We start from the raw sequence: 19,772 nt of genomic DNA, 5'->3' as shown, positions 1-19,772 counted from the left end.
CAAAACCAAGAACCGCATCCTAGAGACAAAGAGAAACAGGAAGATGTTTACAGTTAATGGCTTTACTTCACAAGTTGGGAAACAAAAATACTGAATTGACCGAAAAACTAAAACAAATACAGAAAGATGAACTTCAAATCAACACAATTTTATTTTAAACAAATATGACAAGATGACAAGAGGATAAATGAATAAGTTTATAAAAAAAATCAACAATGAAACAAAATTGGAATTCAGTGCTAATTTATATGATTTATATATCTTTACAAATATTTTACTTATTAAATTATAAAAAAAAATACTTGTGTAATATGAATGAATCTGTTCCTTTAGCCTTAAAATACATCTATCCAGCCATCCATTTTCTGAGCCGCTTATCCTCACAAGGAGCAAGGGAGTGCTGGAGCCTATCCCAGCTATCTTCGAGCAGGAGGCAGAGTACACCATGAACCCGTTGCCATCCAATCACAAGGCACATAGATGCGGACAACAGTAGCACTCACAATCACACCGATGATGGGGCTGCGTCAGGAAGGGCATCCAGCGTAAAAACTGTGCCAAACAAATATGTGTGTTCATTTGAGATGTCACGGTGTGGCGACCCCAAACGGGACAAGCCGAAAGAAACTTACTTACTTGTTTAAGTTTATGATTATTTGAATTACATTTTTGTACATATTACTTAAATGTGTTACTTGTCTTTTTATGACTATTATTACTTACAAGTATTGAAATTAGTGCTAATTAATTTTATTTTATATATTTTTATTAGGACAAATGTATAATATGGTTGTTAGCAACAGGTGTATTTTATAATAATAATAATATCTCAACGAATACAGCATTTTTTTAAAATAAAATATACCATTTTATTCCTTAAATTGAAAAAACAAAAAATAATGCAAACAATAATTATTAAATTTTTTATAAATACAAAAACCACTCACATTATTACCATGTTTTTTTTTACAATTTAGTTTTACTGACAATATTACTATATTAAAAACTGAAATTAGAATGTTTAACATTGCTGTATATATTTAAGATCCATTCAGTTGTTCAGTGATTGGAGTTACAATGGGAGCTTGTCGTACTTGCCTTTATTTTTCCAGCATCCCTCGTCCAAATCTTTGATTAAAAGGCAAAACACAAAATCACTCCGGTTCCACTCCATCAACACGTTTCTAGTCCAGGATCTCCTTGATGCACCAGCAGCACAGCAGGAAGTAGAGGCACTCCTTTAGCGACTGCACAAACCCGTAGGCCACGTTCCCACCGAGGAGGTTCTTGCCGCGGCCCAGACCCACGGCCACGTCTCGCAGCTGCTGTCCCAGCGAGGAGGATGAGGATGAAGAGGCGGGCATGGCCTGAGGAAGAGGCCGCTGAGGATGCATGGCTCCAGAGAGGAACGGGATGAAATGGGAGGCGAGCTCTGACAGATGGGGCAGGATTGGACTCATGCAAGTGCTAGCGGGCTTCCTTCCCGGTCCTCGACAACTTCGTCTTTCTCGACTCTTCTTCTTGTTTATCATACACACTGCACGTCGTTCCACGTCGTCTCTCCTTGTCCACTGACATCCACCCTGAATCGGCAACCTGCTGTTAAGTGACGCTCACAAAGAGGAGCGTTCCAGTCCTTTGTTGAGGACACTGTGACAGCCTATTGAGGCTGCATTCTAGCAGCTTGGGCTTTGTCTCTTCATTTTGGCTGCAGTTCCACTAGATCCTCTCTGGATCCATCCATTTTCCATGATGCTTGTTCCCATTAAGGTCATGGGTGAGCTGGAAACGGTCTCAGCTGATTTAGTAGGGTGACACAGAGGTGGGCGGAACCAGTGTTCAACTGTAATTCATTCAGAATGCTGCGGCTCGTGTTTTGACCAGTACAAAGAGGTCAGAGCATATAACTCCAATTCCAAAGTCTTTACACTGGCTCCCAGTCAGCTTTAGAATAGTTTTTTAATGTTCTGCTACTGGTCTATAAATCACTAAATAGTTTTAGTCCTGGCGGCACAGTGGATCAGCTGGTAAAGCGTTGGATTCACAGTCCTGAGGTCCTGGGTTCAATCCCAGACCCGCCTGTGTGGAGTTTGCATGTTCTCCCTGTGCCTGCATGGGTTTCCTCCCACATCCCAAAAACATACAACATTAATTGGACACTCTTAAATTGCCCCGAGGTGTGATTGTGAGTGCGACTGTTGACTGTCTCCATGTGCCCTGCAATTGGTTGGCAACCAGTTCAGGGTGTACCCCGCCTCCTGCCCGTTGACAGCTGGGATAAGCTCTAGGACTCCTTGCAACCCTTGTGAGGAGAAACGGCTAAGAAAATGGATGGTTTAGGTCCTCTATACATAAAAAATTCTTATGGAATATAAATCCAATAGGATTGGTGTTTGACCAGATTGACAGGTCAAATAGTGGAACAGAGAGTCCACACAAAACATCAATCCAGCCATCCATTTTCTTAGCCGCTTATCCTCATGAGGGTTGAGGGGAGTGCTGGAGCCTATCCCAGCTGTCAATGGGCAGGAGGCAGGGTAGACCCTAAACAGGTTGCCAGCCAATCGCAGGGCAAATTGAGACAAACAGCTGCACTCACAATCACACCTCGTGGCAAATTAGAGTGTCCAATTAATGTTGCTTGAATTTCAATGAATTTAAATCATTGTAAACTATTTTTGATATTGATGAACACATTGTAATCACATTAATTTGTCAATTTAATAAAAAAATTACATTATGGAGAACCAGAATAATAAAAAAAAGTCAAAATTATGACAGAATGGCTCACTCCAGTTTACCATGCAGATGTTTACTTTGTTTTCATACAGACATTTAAAGTTTCATTTGAAACCTGTTTTGAATAATAATTTTTCTTTTAGTTAAAAATTGATCAGTGAGGGATGCTTACACAAGAATTTATTTCTCAAGATATTTCATGTGACAGCAGTCAAAATAACCACACAGTACCATTTTAAAATACTTACACTTTAGCTTTCAAAAATACATGTAAGTGAATGACAAAAGTGTGTTTTTAATCTGCTCTTAGTTACATGTTGCCTTTCCAGATATTCAAAAGCGCCAACAAGACAAATGAATGTGTATGCATTTATTCATATATATATATATATATGCAATCTAGACTTCCAATTACAGGTGTAAACACATTTTCCCTTAAAACAAGTATTAAAACAGAAACACAAACATCAAATCACCTGTGCACATATTTTTTTTAAAGGAACCTTTGGCTTTTTTTTTCTCAAGACAAATCATCAAGTCACAAGTTACCACCACCAACATACACAGAGAAAAAAAAAAACATTTTTAAATCCATCAATTTATTTGTAATCATGCGACGAAGGCAGCTGCAATGAACACAAGACTACTTGACGAATGGTGTGGCTGTACAATGGCAGCCTGGACCTAAAGCTGAGTGTGTGTGTGTGTGTGTGTGTGTCCAGGCAGGTATAATTTGAGCTACCATGTGACCAAAAGATCCCTTCTCATATGCCAATATGTTCTACCCCTCCATCTAAGAACCAAAACTCCCTGCAAACTACTTATCAAGTTCACACTATAGTCAATGCTATTTACAGATGCTCAGGAACCCCCCCCCCCCAAACCATAGGTGACAAGTATCTGTGACTCTACAAACACGATGCGTGCCTCAGAGGCGATTGCCATCACTGAATCATCCTGTTTACGCGTGGCTTTTTTTTTTGCAGTCTGTTGTAATAACTGAGAGGATTTGTAAAATAAGTACAAAAGGTGACTGGACTCACGTAACTGCATTGAAGAAAAAAGGCACAAAGCAATTGCAAAATTAGAAAATGAACTGGTGACAATAACTGCACATCCAGCGAGGAGTGACATTTGGCTTTCTGGTTCCTTCCTTTAAAAAAAAAGAAACATACAAAAAAGTACAGATCCGGTCCATGAAACGCACAGCAAAAATGTATCATTTCCTTTCCATTCTTCTCTACGAGGTGTCATAGATTGTCAATGCAGGCATACAGTGGAACCTCCAATGTCCTAAAAGTACAGTTCAAGTGACAGTTTTCAGAAAAACTAGGTCCCAAAAAGCAGCATCAAAAACAGTGATTCCAAACCACTGTACCTGAGATCACCAGCTGTGCAAGAGAATTTAACAATTTAACTTCATTGGTCCCAAAATTATTAATCTTTATTCACCTATCTATTCCAGCGATATAGAGTTGGGGGGGGAGACTATTAAATACTATTTCATCAGACGTACAATTTACCTGTGCATAAATGTGGGGGCATTCATAGAAGAGATTAACAGCAAAACAGGCCCAAATTTAAAAATAAGCAAATTTTGGAGTAAACTCAGATGAACTCATCAGTATTTCAGTACTGGCAGTTATCCTTTTTGTGACATCATTGTTTAGTGATTGGGATTTTTTTTTCTTCTGATGAAAAATATGTCCATTGCCTCATTAAGACATTAACATCAGAGGTTGCTTTTGTTTCAATGCCATAACAGAAGGGACAAAAGAGGAAAAATGTATAAATAGGATATAGCTGCTCAGTAAAATGAAATACATCAATCTCTTCATTTTCTATGGAATTTATCTACATTTGGGTAAGGGAAAATACAAATAATCTGGATGCTTTTGATCCTTAAGTAACCCTAAAATGCAAATTTTGGGGGAGATGTGGGCGTGAGAACCTGCTAATTCCACATGTGAAGACCAGAGGAGAGATTTGAACCCAAAACCTATAAACTGCTGCTCAGAACCAATTGACTAAGCAGATGTTAACATAAAAGCACTGTAAATGGCCACAGGGTGACAGTATTATCGGTCCTGCTTCCTTTCAATTACGGGGCACAGTGGTTTTACTTGTTGTACAATGGAACAAATTATTTCCATTCTTTTCAATTTATGTAATTCATGCTGTTGGAGGTTTCACTGTATAATAGTAAGTAGTCACTGAAAAGCATCACCATTAGATAATGTGCTGGTGGGTGACATCATTGCACAATTTCCCCACTGGTGATGGAATCAAGAGCACTACAGAACACTATATCAAGCAAGTCTTTTGTTTCTACAGTATATGCACTGCATTCTTGCTAATTAGACTCACGGTGCACATCCTCTGCTGTTCTTTGGCATGGTGGGTGCGTGTACTCACTATGTCATCACAAAAACAAACAAACATAAAAGTATGTGTATATATGTATAAACAGCAACATTGCAGTCCCAGTTTTACATACATGCTTTCCATCGCCTTCACCACATGTTCGGTCCTTAAAGAAGGGAGTGTTCGGTGTCTCCAAGATGACTCTTGAAGGGAAGAGTTTATTCAAAACAAGAAAGAAAAAAAACGAAAAAAAAAAACCTTTTCCTCCCTGGCAACACATTCAAGGAGGGAAATCACAATGAAAGCATGCAAGCTCATATTCTGTTCATGCAAATTTCCAGATTGCATTTTCGTGGCGTTATTAAAGATTAAGACTCCCCCCCCCCCCCCCATGGTGGTTTTCTTTTTAAATTGCATTTGTTTTTCTTGGACTTTCCTCCTTGCTTCACAGTAGGCTGTGGAGACAACGCAGCAGTGCTTCAAGGTCGCTTGCCTGATAGATGGGATGGCAGTTCACAGTTTGCTTTGCAACAGCAGCATGTCAGAAACTTTGCACACTTTTTTTCCTTTTGGCTTTTTTGTGTGTATTTCTGTGGTTGCATTTGGTGGAGGAGTTTTATATATATATATATATATATTTTTTAGGATCTGCGCTCCACCGGCTGTTGCAGACACACTTCACTTCCCGCAGACACAATGGGGAGTCTGTTGTCCATGTGGTAGCTGATCAGGTGACTCACGCTCTCAAACCGATGGTCTTTTGTACGAACCTGTGAACACAAAAAGTTTTGAAACTTAATCAAGTTATATTGATTTTCATGTATTTAATGGGTATCTTCTGGCTGGAAATGACAAGAAAGTAGCACAATACATTAAGAACGTGTATTAAAGAAAATGTCAATTCTTTTCTTGGTTCACCTGCCTTGATCTAATAATCTGAAGTGATTTCTTAATCAGTAGGGTTTCATATTATGTCAATCTACCTTTTACATTTATAACAGCTTTAACTCTTCTGGAAAGGAGGTCAACGAGGTTTAGGAGTGCGTGTATGGGAATTTTTGACCATTTTTCCAAAAGTGGATTTGTGATGTTACGCACTGATGTGGAGCGAAAAGGCCTGGTTCTCCACTTTATCCCCATGGTGTTCTCTCATGTTCAAGTGAGGACTCCGTGCAGGCCAGCAAAGTTCATTCATACCAGACTCAGTCATCCATGTCTTGATGGACCTTGCTTTGTGCACTGGTGCAGTTATGTGGGAAGAACAAGAGGCCATCTGGAAACTTTTCCCACAAAGTTACGAACAATGAATTGTCCAAAAGCTTTTGGTATGCTAAATCCTTCAGAGTTCCTTTGACTGGAACTAAGGGGTCAATATTAGTATTAATCTCAAAAACACACAAGGAATTTGTCTCCAGTCAATGCACTCAATTTGACAGTAGATACATTTGAGACCTAAACATTTGAAAACACAATGGAGAGTCATTAAGCCTCAAGCAACTTAATGGCAAGAGAGAAGAAGCTGTAGGGTAGGTATGGGGATAGCGACTATTTTTCCGGCAGTCCTGATTGTCCATTCCAGTCAGAGCTTGTCCTTTATGGTAGCAGCACCAAACCAGACTGTGATCAATAAACACATAACTGATTCCATGACTGCTGTGTAGAACCCTTGTGGTAGCCTGTGAAGCTGGAGGAGGTGCACCCTCTGCTAGGGCTACTTAAGGATAGGGTTGATGTTGGTCTCCCACTTAAGGTTGAGAGAGAAAGCTATTCCCAGGAACTTGAAGGTCTCGATGGTTGACATGGGGCAGTTGGACAGCCTCCTGAAGTCCACGATCATCTTTACAGTCTTCAGCATCTTCAGCTCCTGGTTGTGTCAGCCATCTTGCGTTCATGAATAATTAACACAGCAGTCAGAGGTACCATGCTGGTTGGTTATATGGCTGGTTGGATATGGGTGTCCTTTTCAAATCTGCAGTAGTAGGTGTTGAAGTCATCAGCTAGTCCTCTTTTGTTCTCTGCTTGGGTGGATGGATCCTTGTTGTTAGTTTGTGATTTTAATCCTCAGCAAATTGACTTAAGGTGTCGGTATACTCCCGTGCTAGCGAAGTCAACAGTGCCCGCACTGAATCACGTGACTAATGCTTTCAACACTTTCGGTCGAATTACAGTAGAGACTGAGAGCCAGGCTTTCTCTTCCAACATCAGTATATGGCCTTACAAATGTACTTCTGGAAGAATGGTCAAAAATTCTCATATACACATTCCTAAAGGTTGTGGACAGCCTTCCCAGAGGAGTTTAAGATGTTTATAGCGGCAAAGGGTGGACCGATGTCATAATTAACCTCATGGACTAGGAATGGGATTTCACTTAAAGATCTTTTTATTTTTCTGAAGAACTATTTGAACACAACACTTTTTATGTCCTCTTATTTTGAAACACAGCCCTACTTTTATTTAATAAAATATATAACATTACACAATTGTGTTCTAATGTTTGATTCAGAATTTGTAAGATGTGCACAATTCTTACATCATCATATGTCAGTGAAATTGGAGAAGAAGAAGAAGAAAAAAAATACTATCGATTTTCATGAACGTTTTTGGGACAATATATTCTAAAGAAATTGCTAGGATGGCAGGCCGAAACAGAAAATATGTACAAACAACATATTGTATAAACAGTATAGAAGAGTGTAACAACTGAACCAGGGAATGATATACTTAAAGCTCCAAAGCCTAAGCTGTGAAAAGTTGATGTCCTCATGTCTGTACAAATTATAGCAAAAACACACGTGTGTAATGATTTTTGGGACACCTTGTACAAGTCATTTTGCATTTGTATAGCTTTCTGCGGGTCCTTTTTTTTGTGATGAAAAGAGGAAATTGTTTAAGAAGAACCACAGAACCTTATGTGGGAACAGCATATATAAACCGAGGCTCCCCCTGTATTTGGAAAGGTTGAGAACACATTTGGACATGGAACTGTATGCAACATCCCCACATCTTCCTCGCTTGTCTCATCAGCACTCACCACTCCCTCCGGGTCGACGAGGAGCAGGTGTTTCGGCTGACCGCCCTGTTGTCCCGTGAGCACGTACTGCCCCGGCGTGGTTCCGGACTCTCGCACTAGAAAGTCTCCGTCACGGCTCAGCAGCCTCTCCGCCTCCCTGCGACTTAAGCTGCCGTGGAACCAGGTCTCGCATTGGAGCTGCTCCACCAGAGGGGGCGCTGCAGTAATGGAGCCCCCAAGGGCATCATCAAATGGCTCTTTAAATAAAAGGATTTATACTTGTATTAGGGCAAGATGAATTGACTCCTTGTGGCATGAGTAACAATCTGTGAAGATTTATTTTACATGTGCAAAACCTGAGATCATAAATGGTGTCTTTTGCGTAAAACAATGTCATGCTACTTAGAATACACTAAGCGATCAAACACTGTTTTATACTCTTTCTACAGGCCAACAAACCATACGTTTTCTACGTGCCAAAACTAAATTAAATAAAAGTAGAATAGAATGGAAAAGGAAAAAAATGAATAAAATGGAATATGATTAAAACATATTACAAATTGATTTTTTTTCAATAATAAGTCATAAAATGATCATTAAATAGCCTCACTGTAATTTAAGATTATGCTGTTAAAAGTATTTAATGAACAATTTAGTGCAAATTATTAATTCATTCAGATTCTAACTAGAGAATTTATTGCCAATTTAATTCTGACATGAAAATCCATGACGGTAGCTGCAATTTCTGAAGAAATGAGTATGATGCTGACAGTATCATTAACCTTGGAGAACCCATGGGGTCACATATGAACAAGTGTAATTAAGGGCCCACTATATAAACACAGTGCACTACAGTTACTCATTTTACCCATAAACCCCAACGTCTCACATTTGTCTGCATTAAATGCAATGTTTTTGGGTAGTTAAGGCCCACTGGGTCATATTTGATCCATTATATAAACCGGAGGTAAATTAGTAAATTTTTCCAAATGTGATGTTTTTGTGCTCCTTTGTTGCTTATTGGGCGGCATGATGGCTCAGCTGGAAACCCTGGGCCTCTGAGTTTTGAGGTCCCGGGTTCGATCCGGGACCCGCCTGTGTTTGCATGTTCTCCACGTTCTTGCGTGGGTTTCCTCCAGCCACTCTGGTTTCCTCCCACATCCCAAAAGTATGCAAGATTATTTGGACACTCTAAATTGCCCCTATGTGTGTTTGTGAGTGGGCCTGTTTGTCTTGATGTGTCCTGCAACTGGCTGGCAACGAGTTCAGGGTGTACTCCGCCTCCTGCCCGTTGACAGCTGGGATAGTCTCCAGCACTCCCCACAACCCTTGTGAGCATAAGCAGCTAAGAAAATTGATGGATGGATGATTCCTATTGATTAATTTAGTTTGTACATAAAATTTTAAAAGAGGATTTAGATGTCTTGGGTTCTCTAGGGTTAATATGCAATGGAACAATGTGTGTGGGCCATATGAATATATAAGTTAGAACCTTATTTATTTATTAGTTTGTAATATTAACAGTAATTAAATTGTTATTCACCTGGACAACAGTTAAAATTGTTATTTAAAAACAAATACAGTTAAAGGTTATGATGGCGACAGTTTGAAACTGGAGAAATTATTAATCAGAGAAAGAGACGTGTCCTGGAATCGATAGTGTTCCACTGTATTATTTAAAGATAAGGCATTCCTGTTTCCCCATTGGGGAGATGTCCAAACGTTTGGCTCAATACAGTTATTTGCAAGTAATTTGCTCTAGAACATGTAGTCACCACAGATAAAAAATGTTTTTCATTTTGAGAGGAATCACCTAAGTGCCGTGGTTAAACTCAAAGGAACTCACTCATGTCAAAAGCATCTCTGTGAGCATTTCCATTGGCGGCAACTGGTGGGCGGGGTTTATCCACATTGACGTAAGAGGGATCATCAAACAGCTCTCGCCCTCCTTCCTTGCCACCTACTAAAAGCAGGAACATGTCATGTTACCAAAATGTACTTTTTAACAAGTCATGCTGTCTGTGAATCATAACCTTGGGTGCATCCCATCTGCTGCCTCGAGGGCAAACTGAGCTCACCTGGCAGAGGCGGCAGGGGCTGCTTGTGAATGTCATTCTGACCCGGCTGTCCATAAGGCTACAAAAACACACACACAACACAGGCAGGCACACATGTAGGCACACACATCAGATTGATTTTAGAGTTATTTATACAAATGTAAAAGTGTTCTGCACGTGCAGAACGTTTTGCCTTTGGCCAGTTAAAAGGATTAAACAGTCAACTGTGATATGTTGATATTAAAACAGAGCCTCTGTTACGCTTTGCTGCAATTGATTTTGTGCTCTTATCGCTGAAACGCAGAACCACCAGCATCTGTGTTTCATGCAGAAGCAGTGCAGGCATACATAAGTCTTCTATGTCTCACCAGTGTGGCTCCAGGACGTGGTCTCATGTCAACTAGACCACCAGGGGGAGGCTGTTTACCAGGGAAGTTGTTATAGTAAGGGACGTCAGGCAAGAGGGCCGCCTCATCGTCCTCCTCCTCCCATGCAGAGCCATCAAAGGGAGCCATTCTGAAATAGGAAGTGGTGGACACATGAGATGGTATACAAACTGTAGTCAATACAATGAATGCAGGTGTGCACGAGTACCTGTCATGAGGGGTGACAAGTTTGGGCGGGTTCTTTAAGTACTGCTTGAAGCGCAATTCAAAGGCCTGACCGATGGTGCTGATGACTTCCTGGGCTAAACCCTCAGAACATTCGAGAATATGACACGCTGCAAGAGAGGAGGAGACTGATGATGAGCATGTATTCAATTGAGAGGGATACTGCTCAGACAAGCAACCTTGTGGGGTTACGGGCTACATTTACTTTGCATCCTGTACTGTAATTCCTCAAACACTGTCAACCACTATCATGGAAATCATGGCACAGACAGTGTTATAGGGTGGCCACTCTACAGTGCTGTGTGCCTTTATATTAGGGTAACCTTTGTCAAGCCTGCCCAAGTTCTTGCCATTTGCTCAGTATGTTTAATTTTAAAGACATTTGTTGACTAGGTCTGCTGGAAATGACAACTGGCAAAACCCTTCTTTTTAAAATTAAAAATCCCAAATGAATAATTTTCTTCTTAATGCATAATGCGTCTCTCCCTTTTCCATACCGCCTGATCGTCACTATAGTCCAAGGTGTGATGGAGCCTATCCCAGTAGACTCTGGGCAAGAGGAGGGGCACACCCTGAACTGATTGCCAGACAATTGCAGACCACATAGAAACAACCATTCGCACTCAAATTCACAGCTATGGTAGATGTGCTCACCAGTCATCCACCATCCCACCTTAATGTGCAATACTTTCAATATTTTACTGATTAGAATGCTGTACTTTATCAGATTGAAAGATTGAGTGACCTCAGGTTCACTCAAGATTTATGAATTTAATAAAGAAAATGAAAATTGAGAATGAACAGTTTGTTTTAAACACTTTCTGACCTCCTTTCCCTTACCATAAGGTAGATTGCTTTATGAACATAAGCAATCAAAAAAATTGCTAAATTACAAAATGAAATATGTGTCAGGATTCCTTGGAATAGCATTTAGTTTATTGAAGGACAAATTTTGCAGCGGTTGCTGCACCCACAAACTACTGAAACACAAAGTAGGAATTGTCAAAAACCTAAAGAACAGAGAATACAACGCAGAAGGAGAAGACGTGCATCAGTGAAGCACTAATTACTTGTGAACCTTTGCCATACACAAAAGTAAATCACCTTGATTTGTACATAAAAGTTAAAGTTTCCTAAATACAGGGATTCCTCAGGTTAAAACGGTCTGGACTTAAAACGTTTCGACCTTACAATGCCCATCCCCCGGGCACCATTTTGTCTAGCTAAAGTGCATTGTGCTTCTGCGTGTTTGTGCGCTGTGGGTATTTTCGCCTTCCTTTTTAGGCATTATGGCTCCAAAGAAGAAAGCTGTGTCTTTTAGCAATGCTTCTGCGGCCAAAAGAAGATAGTCTTTCAATATTCATTTTTTCTACTCGTAACAAATTTTACGCGTGTGATTTTTTCGCTCGACTGTGCAGATTTGCGAGCGCAATGGTGCTCGTCAAATCACAGTGACTGAGTACAGCATCTTATCTTTTTATTTCCATTTATTTCTGTATACAAAATATTTTGACATAAATTCTGACTTTAATGGTGAAATCCGACTTGTAACAAAAATCGAGTTACATTACCAGCATAGGACTGAAACTCGTTATGGATTGAGGACAAGATTCCTTCGCAATAGCTAAGCACAGCCTCCCCTACTTCTCCATTCACCTCACAGTAGTAATGGGAAGCACAGCAACTTATTTGTTTATTTCAATGTATTTTTTTTTTAAACAAATTATTTTGACGTAAATTCCGGCTTTAATGGTAAAATCTGACTTACAACAAAATTCAAGTTACATTACCAGCATAGGAACGTAACTCGTTCGCAACCAGAGGACTGCCTGCAAATGTCTCAAAAACATTTTTAAAAATAAATTCAAAGGTATTGTTCTTAAAAGTGATATACAACTTAAATATACTTAAATGTACATTACTGGAAATGTTTAACACACTGTAATCTTCTGTAGTTTGAACATTTTATTCAGTGTTTCGCTTACTAGTAAAGGGAGCGCATGTACCAATATTGTTATTTTAACCACACATTGTGTATCTATGGTGTAGAGGAATTGTGTATGGGGCACATACAGCGGGCACACTACCAAACACAAATCCTCACCTCCCACTATGTTGACAACTTCACAGAAAAATCAAGTATGCGCTGCTTATCAGAAGCCAACACAAACAAAATTCACAATGTTGCCTTACCGTTGTTTGGACATTGAGTATTATCTAAATCTCAATCATCAATTCCGTCTGCTCAATCACATTACAATTGGCCAAAATTCAGAACGACTAGCTCATAGACATTTTTCCCATAAAGCAGCTCACACAAGATTACTTTAGTCATGTGATTTCACACTTAATGAGTCCACAGGGGCTCCACAGATCTATTTGTAAACAAGCAATTAAAGTCAATTTCTCCTAATGTCCCCCTTAATGACAAAAATGAACCCGTATTGTACAGTCAAGATTTAAAATGACAGAATGACAATGCTGTTCCTTTTGCTCACCTCTCTGGTTGACTGGGTCTTTGGCCACATACGCTACATACTCAGCCGTGTCCTGAGAGAGAAAGGGTGAGATGATTAGGCGGGGGGAGAGATCAATATGGGAAGAATAAGAAGTAGAGTGCATTTTTGTGAAGACGAAGAAAGCCCAAACTGCAGCTGTTTCTAGTCCTACCAGGAGTTAGGAAAAACGTAGCAGAAAGCCAGAGAGATAAGCAGGAGTAATAATAAGATCAAGCTAGGAAGAGGAGACCGGAGAGGCGGCAGGGGCATGAGGGGTAGTCATTGGAATAGAAGATGACAGAAAGAAGCAGGAACAACGGATATGTTTGGAGGAAGCTGGAAAAAGGCCAGAGAGAGATCGTGCTAGAGCAAGAGAGATGAGAGATCAGTGAAGGGGCTCGGGTGACTCACTGGGTCTCCTCCAGAGGCAAAGGAGATGGACTGCATGTGATGACTGGCGATTATCTGTGGAGGGAAAAAAGGGAAGAGGAGGCAGAGGAGGGACATGAAGGACATGAGGGACAGGAGATGAGACCATGTGGATGAGGAGACAAATGTGCAGTCATTACTGGCAGAAGGAGTGCTCTGTTTTTCCGTCACGTGCATTTCACGGACTCCAGCAGAGATATAAAAGCTAAGGTCAACACGTATGGGACATCTTTTGAACTATTTGCAACAAAAGTTGAGGACGAATCAATAACAGCCTTACCACTTAACAATCCTGTCTAGTCTCACTGTTTGGCCAGAGGCTATTTCTGTGAATGTTTAGTGTACGTTAAAACGTACATGCTCGGCTATGTCTACTATCATTGGAAAACAGGAAAATATAACAATGGTTTCAAAATAGTTGGACAATGTCCATGGTAATTCATGGAAGTAGTCATTTACGGGAATAAACTGCAGGATAGTCTACTAAAGTCTAAAAAAATTCTTGGAGTACAAGGTTAAAACAACCACATTTAATAAACATTTCGTGGCATTGCACACCCCAGCTTCTCTCTCTCTCTCTCTCTCTCTCACACACACACACACACACACACACACACACACACACACACATTCACTACCTGCACTGCTTATGGGGCAATAACCCCTGCATGCTTTTATAATGTTATGTACTATACTGTATTGTCTTGTTTTACAACTTCATATGTATTATTACAAACTAACCAGTGATGCCGAAGAGGGAAAGCTTAATGATATCTTAGCTCTTAAAATTACAAGATGGGAAATTATTTGGCTATGAACAAAACAATTTAATATCAGTTCCAGGAAGAAAATATGTTACCAAGTTGATGCTAAACTTTATAAAAAAAAAAAAAAAAGCATATGTCAATGGAAGCAGAATGTTTAATGACTGGCATGAAAATGACCAGCAAATGGTACATTTTAAATATGTTGAGAGGTACTCTCTCCAGCGCATCTTGGGTCGTCACCGGGGCCTCCTCCCAGTGGGACGTGCCTTGGACAGCTCACCAGGGCGGTGTCCAAGCAGCATCCTAAGCAGATGCCCCAGCCACCTCATCTGGGAACAGCAGTTTGATTCTGAGCCACTCCGGGATGACAAAGCTTCTCACCCTCTCTCTAAGGGAAAGCCCGGACACCTTTGGCAGGAAACTCATTTCAGGTGCTTGCATCCAAAATATTGTTCTTGACCCACAGATCGTGACAATAGGTGAGGGTAGGAACATAGACCAACCGGTAAATTGAGAGTTTTATCTTTTGGCTCAGTTCAGTCTTTACTACGACAGACCGATAGAGTCCGTATCACTGCACATACTGTATTTATCTGCCTGTTGATCTCCTGCTCCATTTTCCTCTCACTTGTGCACAACTGAAATTTGAGCTGAAAATGTTAAATGTTGCCACTGTGGAACAATTTGTCTGTCATCTCTAATGTTACGCAAACTTATCTAATCCCGGTCACTCACTGGATGGAGGCTGGAGTAAAACGCACTGTGTGTTAACTGGTAATATACCTGGATATTTGGGATTTACAGACTTCAATATGATTTTTTTTTTTTAAATATGGGATTACTGAAGTGTGTATAAGCATGGTCACTGCCAAACAGAGACTCTTTCCCACCTGTTTGCAGTCGGATGCCAGCAGGTTGAGGCTGCTGGTGGAAATGGTGAGGCTGATTGTCATGCCAGCAAACTGCAGGTTGCTCTTGCCCAGAATAGACGTGAGGCAGCGTGAAGACGGCTAAGAAGCCAAGTAAGCAGAAACAAACACAAAGTTGTTTAGAGAACAGGGCACCTTTTTTAAACTGAAAGCTACTTGTTGGATACTGATGACTGCAAAGGGCTCCCAGTTTAATAGCCAATTCTGTAACAAGACATTTTCCTAAATTAACTTTAATTGTGGCATTATTAATTAATTAAATCTATGTAAAGTTTGAACACGTTAGATGATTTCTCACAATGCTTTCTGTTTGATTTTTCTCAATAATTATCAACTGTCTAACAAGATAGAATAAATAATATGTACCACCTTATTTCTATCAATTGCCAAAAGTGTTTGCATTTACAAATAATCTATTGAACATTCCTAGGGAATCCTAATGGCCCATAACTGGTGAGCTATTTATAGAACAGGCCTGCAAGCAATTCCTGTGATCCTTGAGTTTGGCCTGGTGTCAGCGAGTACCATGTTGGTGACCCCTGTTTAGAGGTAAAGAAAAACAGGAAAAAAAAATAACAGGAGTTAGCTAAATGTTTCAGCCTGCATGCGTAGGAACCTGTAGGTGCATGTGTGAAAATGCTTGTGATTGGGGTGGGGATGTGAGAGAACAGCTGCAATTGTGAAAGTAATCCTTTCTGCTCAGCAAAGCCAACTGTGGCCCTTGAGAAGCAGACTGGGCGATCCACAAAGCCCAGGCCAAGAACATCTCAAACAATCACTCACTCACGTGCACGGTCACATACACATACATGCAAACACACTCTAAAAGACCAGTGCTATTGTGCCAATCTGTTCCTGAAAAGAATTTTGGGACAGGACTCACATGCGATTACAATAGTTAAAGCGACCATTTAGGTTAACAAAATCATATAATTATGTCTGCTATGTTCTGCTCCAGGCATGGCATTCCTTGGTCAAACAGTGTTATGGCACAGTCCCACTGAATATAGCCAACCACCTGTTTGTTTTTAGTTTTACAAGAATACCAAGCACAGACTGGTTGTTGCAGCTAATCTCTAGTCCTCACGACACTAGCTGTATACAGTTAAATGCCCCAAAACAGTGTATTATAGTAGTAGTATTACATCAAAAATCAAACAAAACAAAACAAACAAAAAAAAAAACAATCACGCAAGACATCAAAAAATCCAGCAAGACAGTGAGTTTTTTATGAGTGACTAACTGTTGAAACATCACATAGATCATTTTATACTTGAGACCATGTGAATCCCAGGATTTAAATTTCATGGAAACAATCAGTCTGAGCCCTGGCGCAATGAGTCCCTGCAATTTATGATTACAGAATACAGATAAAGTAATCCTCTGCTACATAGCAATTGTTGCGTCACCCAGACCTGCTATGTGGCAGGTTTTCATTACAGTTGTTATTCTTTTTACTGTTTGTACAATATTTTTGTGATTTCGTTTGCTCTTGCGCTCTCTCAATATATTATATGTTTAGGCCTGCCACAATAGCAAAGTTTTAGAACAATATATTCATCCATCCATCCATCCATCCGCTTATCCTCACAAGAGGCATGGCAGTGCTGGAGACAATCCCAGCAGTCATCGGGCAGGAGTCTGGGTACACCCTGAACTGGTTGCCAGCCAATCGCAGGGCTCATCGAGACAGACACACTCATGATCACACCTTGGGGGAGTTTAGAGTCTTCAATTAATGCACGTTTTTTTTTTTTGGGATGTGGGGGGGGAACCAAAGTGCGCGGAGAAAACCCACGCAGGCACGGGGAGAACATGTAAACTCCAGACAGGCGGGGCTGAGAAGCTGTTCCACATTAACGGCATAGTCTGCATTAAGCACTGTCATTCTAGACAAAAAAATGACTAAAATGATTGCCTGTTTCACTTTATTTTTCACTATTACCAACTTCAAAGGCTAAATTTCAAATGCATCCTCTGGGAAAATTTTTACTGGCCATTCCTGAATTTTAAGTTTGTTCATTTTATTCTGTGACATAATCCTTAACATTGCTTTGTTACTTAATACATTTAACATTAACATCAATATACTAATTAGATAACTGTAGGTACATTTCCTATTTAAAACAAGATGTAATACTGGATCAACTCTTGTCACTGATGTTACATGTGCTTCGTGGTTCTGCTGGGATCACAACCAGGAGTACAAGCTCCAGTAACAAAGCGAAAACACAAAAAAACCAGTGTAAAAAATACGACACAGGCCGATTTATCTGATGGGCAAAAATACTGCTTAAACGTATACTTGGAGAGAGGAGACTATTTCCTTGATCTCCTTCACCAAAACCCTTCTCTGTTTGGGTTTATAATGAGTATTCATTTTAATGCTATTCCTCTCTGACCACATTTGTCACATTTTTTACCCAATTGATTCAAACTTTGCCAGTTACAGATCATCAGATGTTAGTATACTGACCATAAAAAAAGTGTATGTACTCTTATGGTTCTATTACACTGTCCTTTACAAAGTTTAAAAAACGAGCCACAAATTGGATGGTTTTCATAATTATGGAGAGACAGTCTGCAGTCTGCAGCGCTAACATTATATTAGCAGACCAACATGTAGCTCAGCGATTTGCGCCATGGGAACTTCATGTTTTATTTCTCGAGTCTCGCGACATGGCATCATACTCGGCAGAGGGAAAGGTCTGCGATTCAATGAACAGGTGCTTGTCTTGGATTTCACTATGAAATGCTGCCACACTTTTGCCATTTGTCTTTTTTCTCTCTCTTATCTAAATTCTGCACAGCATTTTGCAACTGCTTTCTTCCGTGTCATCGATCAAATGTTTCACTTCTGAGCCCACTCATTGATGAATTTAGCAAGCATCACATATGCCACTCCCTGCTTCCATCTTTGTGACAGTCTATTCACTAAACTTAACGCGCAGTTTTGTTTTTCAGTGATTTTTTTAGTGCAAGTGCAAAATGCTAATTTTGACCTGAAAACTTTGATACGAGACTACTTATTTACTAATTTAAACCTGTCCTGTTCAATTGCATGATCATGCATAATGGCGAATCTGTATTCTTATTGTGCTGGAACAGCAGTCGATCGGCCAATCGAAAGCATCGTGTCATATCACACGAGCTGTTATAACAAACATTAAATTTCCTGATAGGAAGCAACCTTTAGCCATCTGCTCCGAAAGCTTACCAATACAGTAAAACAGTGAATTCTAAATTGGCACTGGCATCAACCCCCTGGTTTACAATTTTCAGCGCCATCCCCTGTTAAAGTTAAAAGGGTACAGTGTTTGACTTTATTTGGATCTTAATTAGGTCTATAACACTTTTTTAGTGTCAGTTGATAACCAATACACTTTTGGAGTATGTGGATTAACTTGGAAGATGCATTGTCTTCAACTTCAGAGGTTCCACTGTTCAACCTCTGACTCCATTTCTAATCTCTCTCTTGTGGCGAAGAAATGTGACTGGTATCACCTCCAATACACTGCTATCTGCAAGAGCGTACAATCTAACTAAATCCAGACGCATGTGTGATGCAACTGAACAGCCAACTAACCACAGAGCGAACAATAAAACAAAATCCAACTCTTATCCAGAAAACCCTTTACCACTGCTGCCCACTTAAGCAGCATAAATAAATGATGTCCCATATGGGTGTGGGTACGAAGCTAGTGTGCATGCTGTGTACCTTTCTCCTTCGCTGGGCTCCTTTGGCTCCAGGCACGGCCTCGCACACCACCGATATGGCCTCCCTGAAAGATTTACAACAGGCAAGCATGGTGTAGCATGTCATTAGTACTGACACCTTCCTGGACTATTGTTTTGTTGTGTGGATCAAGTGATAGAATGTATTATTGCTGATGGGCTGTCCTCGCCCAGTGCCACAGACACAAACACTGTGACGGAAACGAGAGGGAAGCCACTGGAATCCCACAACATTCTAATTTGGCGGCAGGAATGAAGCAGCACACATACGGACACAAACCATGCAAATACAAAGTCAGACTCAGAGAAAAAGGACACAACCAGGCAAACACAAAAATGTTTATGGCCATATTTTAACCATACAACACGACACATGAGAAATGGAGGACTGAAAATAGCAAACAGTGTGTGACCTCACCTGGTGACCTGAGTTCTGGTGTTGAAGTCTAGCGCTCGCATGGATTGTAGAACCTCCACACAACCCATGTACTGCACAGGAAACAGGAAGCAAACGCCATGACATGAGCAACAGAGGAAAGAAGCAACCTTTTCCTGTTGTTTAAACTATTGAAATGCAATTAAATATGCACATCATCGATTGTTAACAGTTGTGCTGATGTATTGAATTGATTG

General features: G+C 40.3%; 2 protein-coding genes across 3 annotated transcripts in view; both read right to left on the bottom strand.

Annotated features, from left to right (window-relative positions):
- Nucleotides 1-1,184: 1,184 nt before the first annotated feature.
- On the bottom strand, nucleotides 1,185-1,394 carry lenep (lens epithelial protein). Its single transcript, XM_061818844.1, has one exon. The coding sequence runs from the start codon at nucleotides 1,392-1,394 to the stop codon at nucleotides 1,185-1,187; it is 210 nt and encodes a 69-aa protein (XP_061674828.1).
- A 3,792-nt stretch (nucleotides 1,395-5,186) lies between these two features.
- Nucleotides 5,187-19,772, bottom strand: part of shc1 (SHC (Src homology 2 domain containing) transforming protein 1) — a 40,347-nt gene continuing 25,761 nt past the window's right edge. For both annotated transcript variants that reach the window (XM_061819021.1, XM_061819020.1), the window contains 11 exons: nucleotides 19,558-19,628; nucleotides 19,123-19,186; nucleotides 15,366-15,485; nucleotides 13,691-13,744; nucleotides 13,280-13,331; nucleotides 10,765-10,891; nucleotides 10,539-10,686; nucleotides 10,192-10,249; nucleotides 9,960-10,076; nucleotides 8,135-8,370; nucleotides 5,187-5,873 (listed from right to left, as the gene is read on the bottom strand). In XM_061819021.1, the coding sequence (XP_061675005.1) occupies nucleotides 5,745-5,873; nucleotides 8,135-8,370; nucleotides 9,960-10,076; nucleotides 10,192-10,249; nucleotides 10,539-10,686; nucleotides 10,765-10,891; nucleotides 13,280-13,331; nucleotides 13,691-13,744; nucleotides 15,366-15,485; nucleotides 19,123-19,186; nucleotides 19,558-19,628 (1,176 nt within the window). In that variant the 3' untranslated portion in view covers nucleotides 5,187-5,744. The remainder of the gene's footprint in view (nucleotides 5,874-8,134; nucleotides 8,371-9,959; nucleotides 10,077-10,191; nucleotides 10,250-10,538; nucleotides 10,687-10,764; nucleotides 10,892-13,279; nucleotides 13,332-13,690; nucleotides 13,745-15,365; nucleotides 15,486-19,122; nucleotides 19,187-19,557; nucleotides 19,629-19,772) is intronic.

The sequence above is a fragment of the Syngnathoides biaculeatus genome, chromosome 5 (genome assembly GCF_019802595.1).
Source record: "Syngnathoides biaculeatus isolate LvHL_M chromosome 5, ASM1980259v1, whole genome shotgun sequence".
NCBI classification, from domain to species: Eukaryota; Metazoa; Chordata; class Actinopteri; order Syngnathiformes; family Syngnathidae; genus Syngnathoides; species Syngnathoides biaculeatus.
The sequence above is the reverse complement of the archived record's forward strand: the minus strand, read 5'-3'. Positions and strand labels throughout refer to the sequence as shown.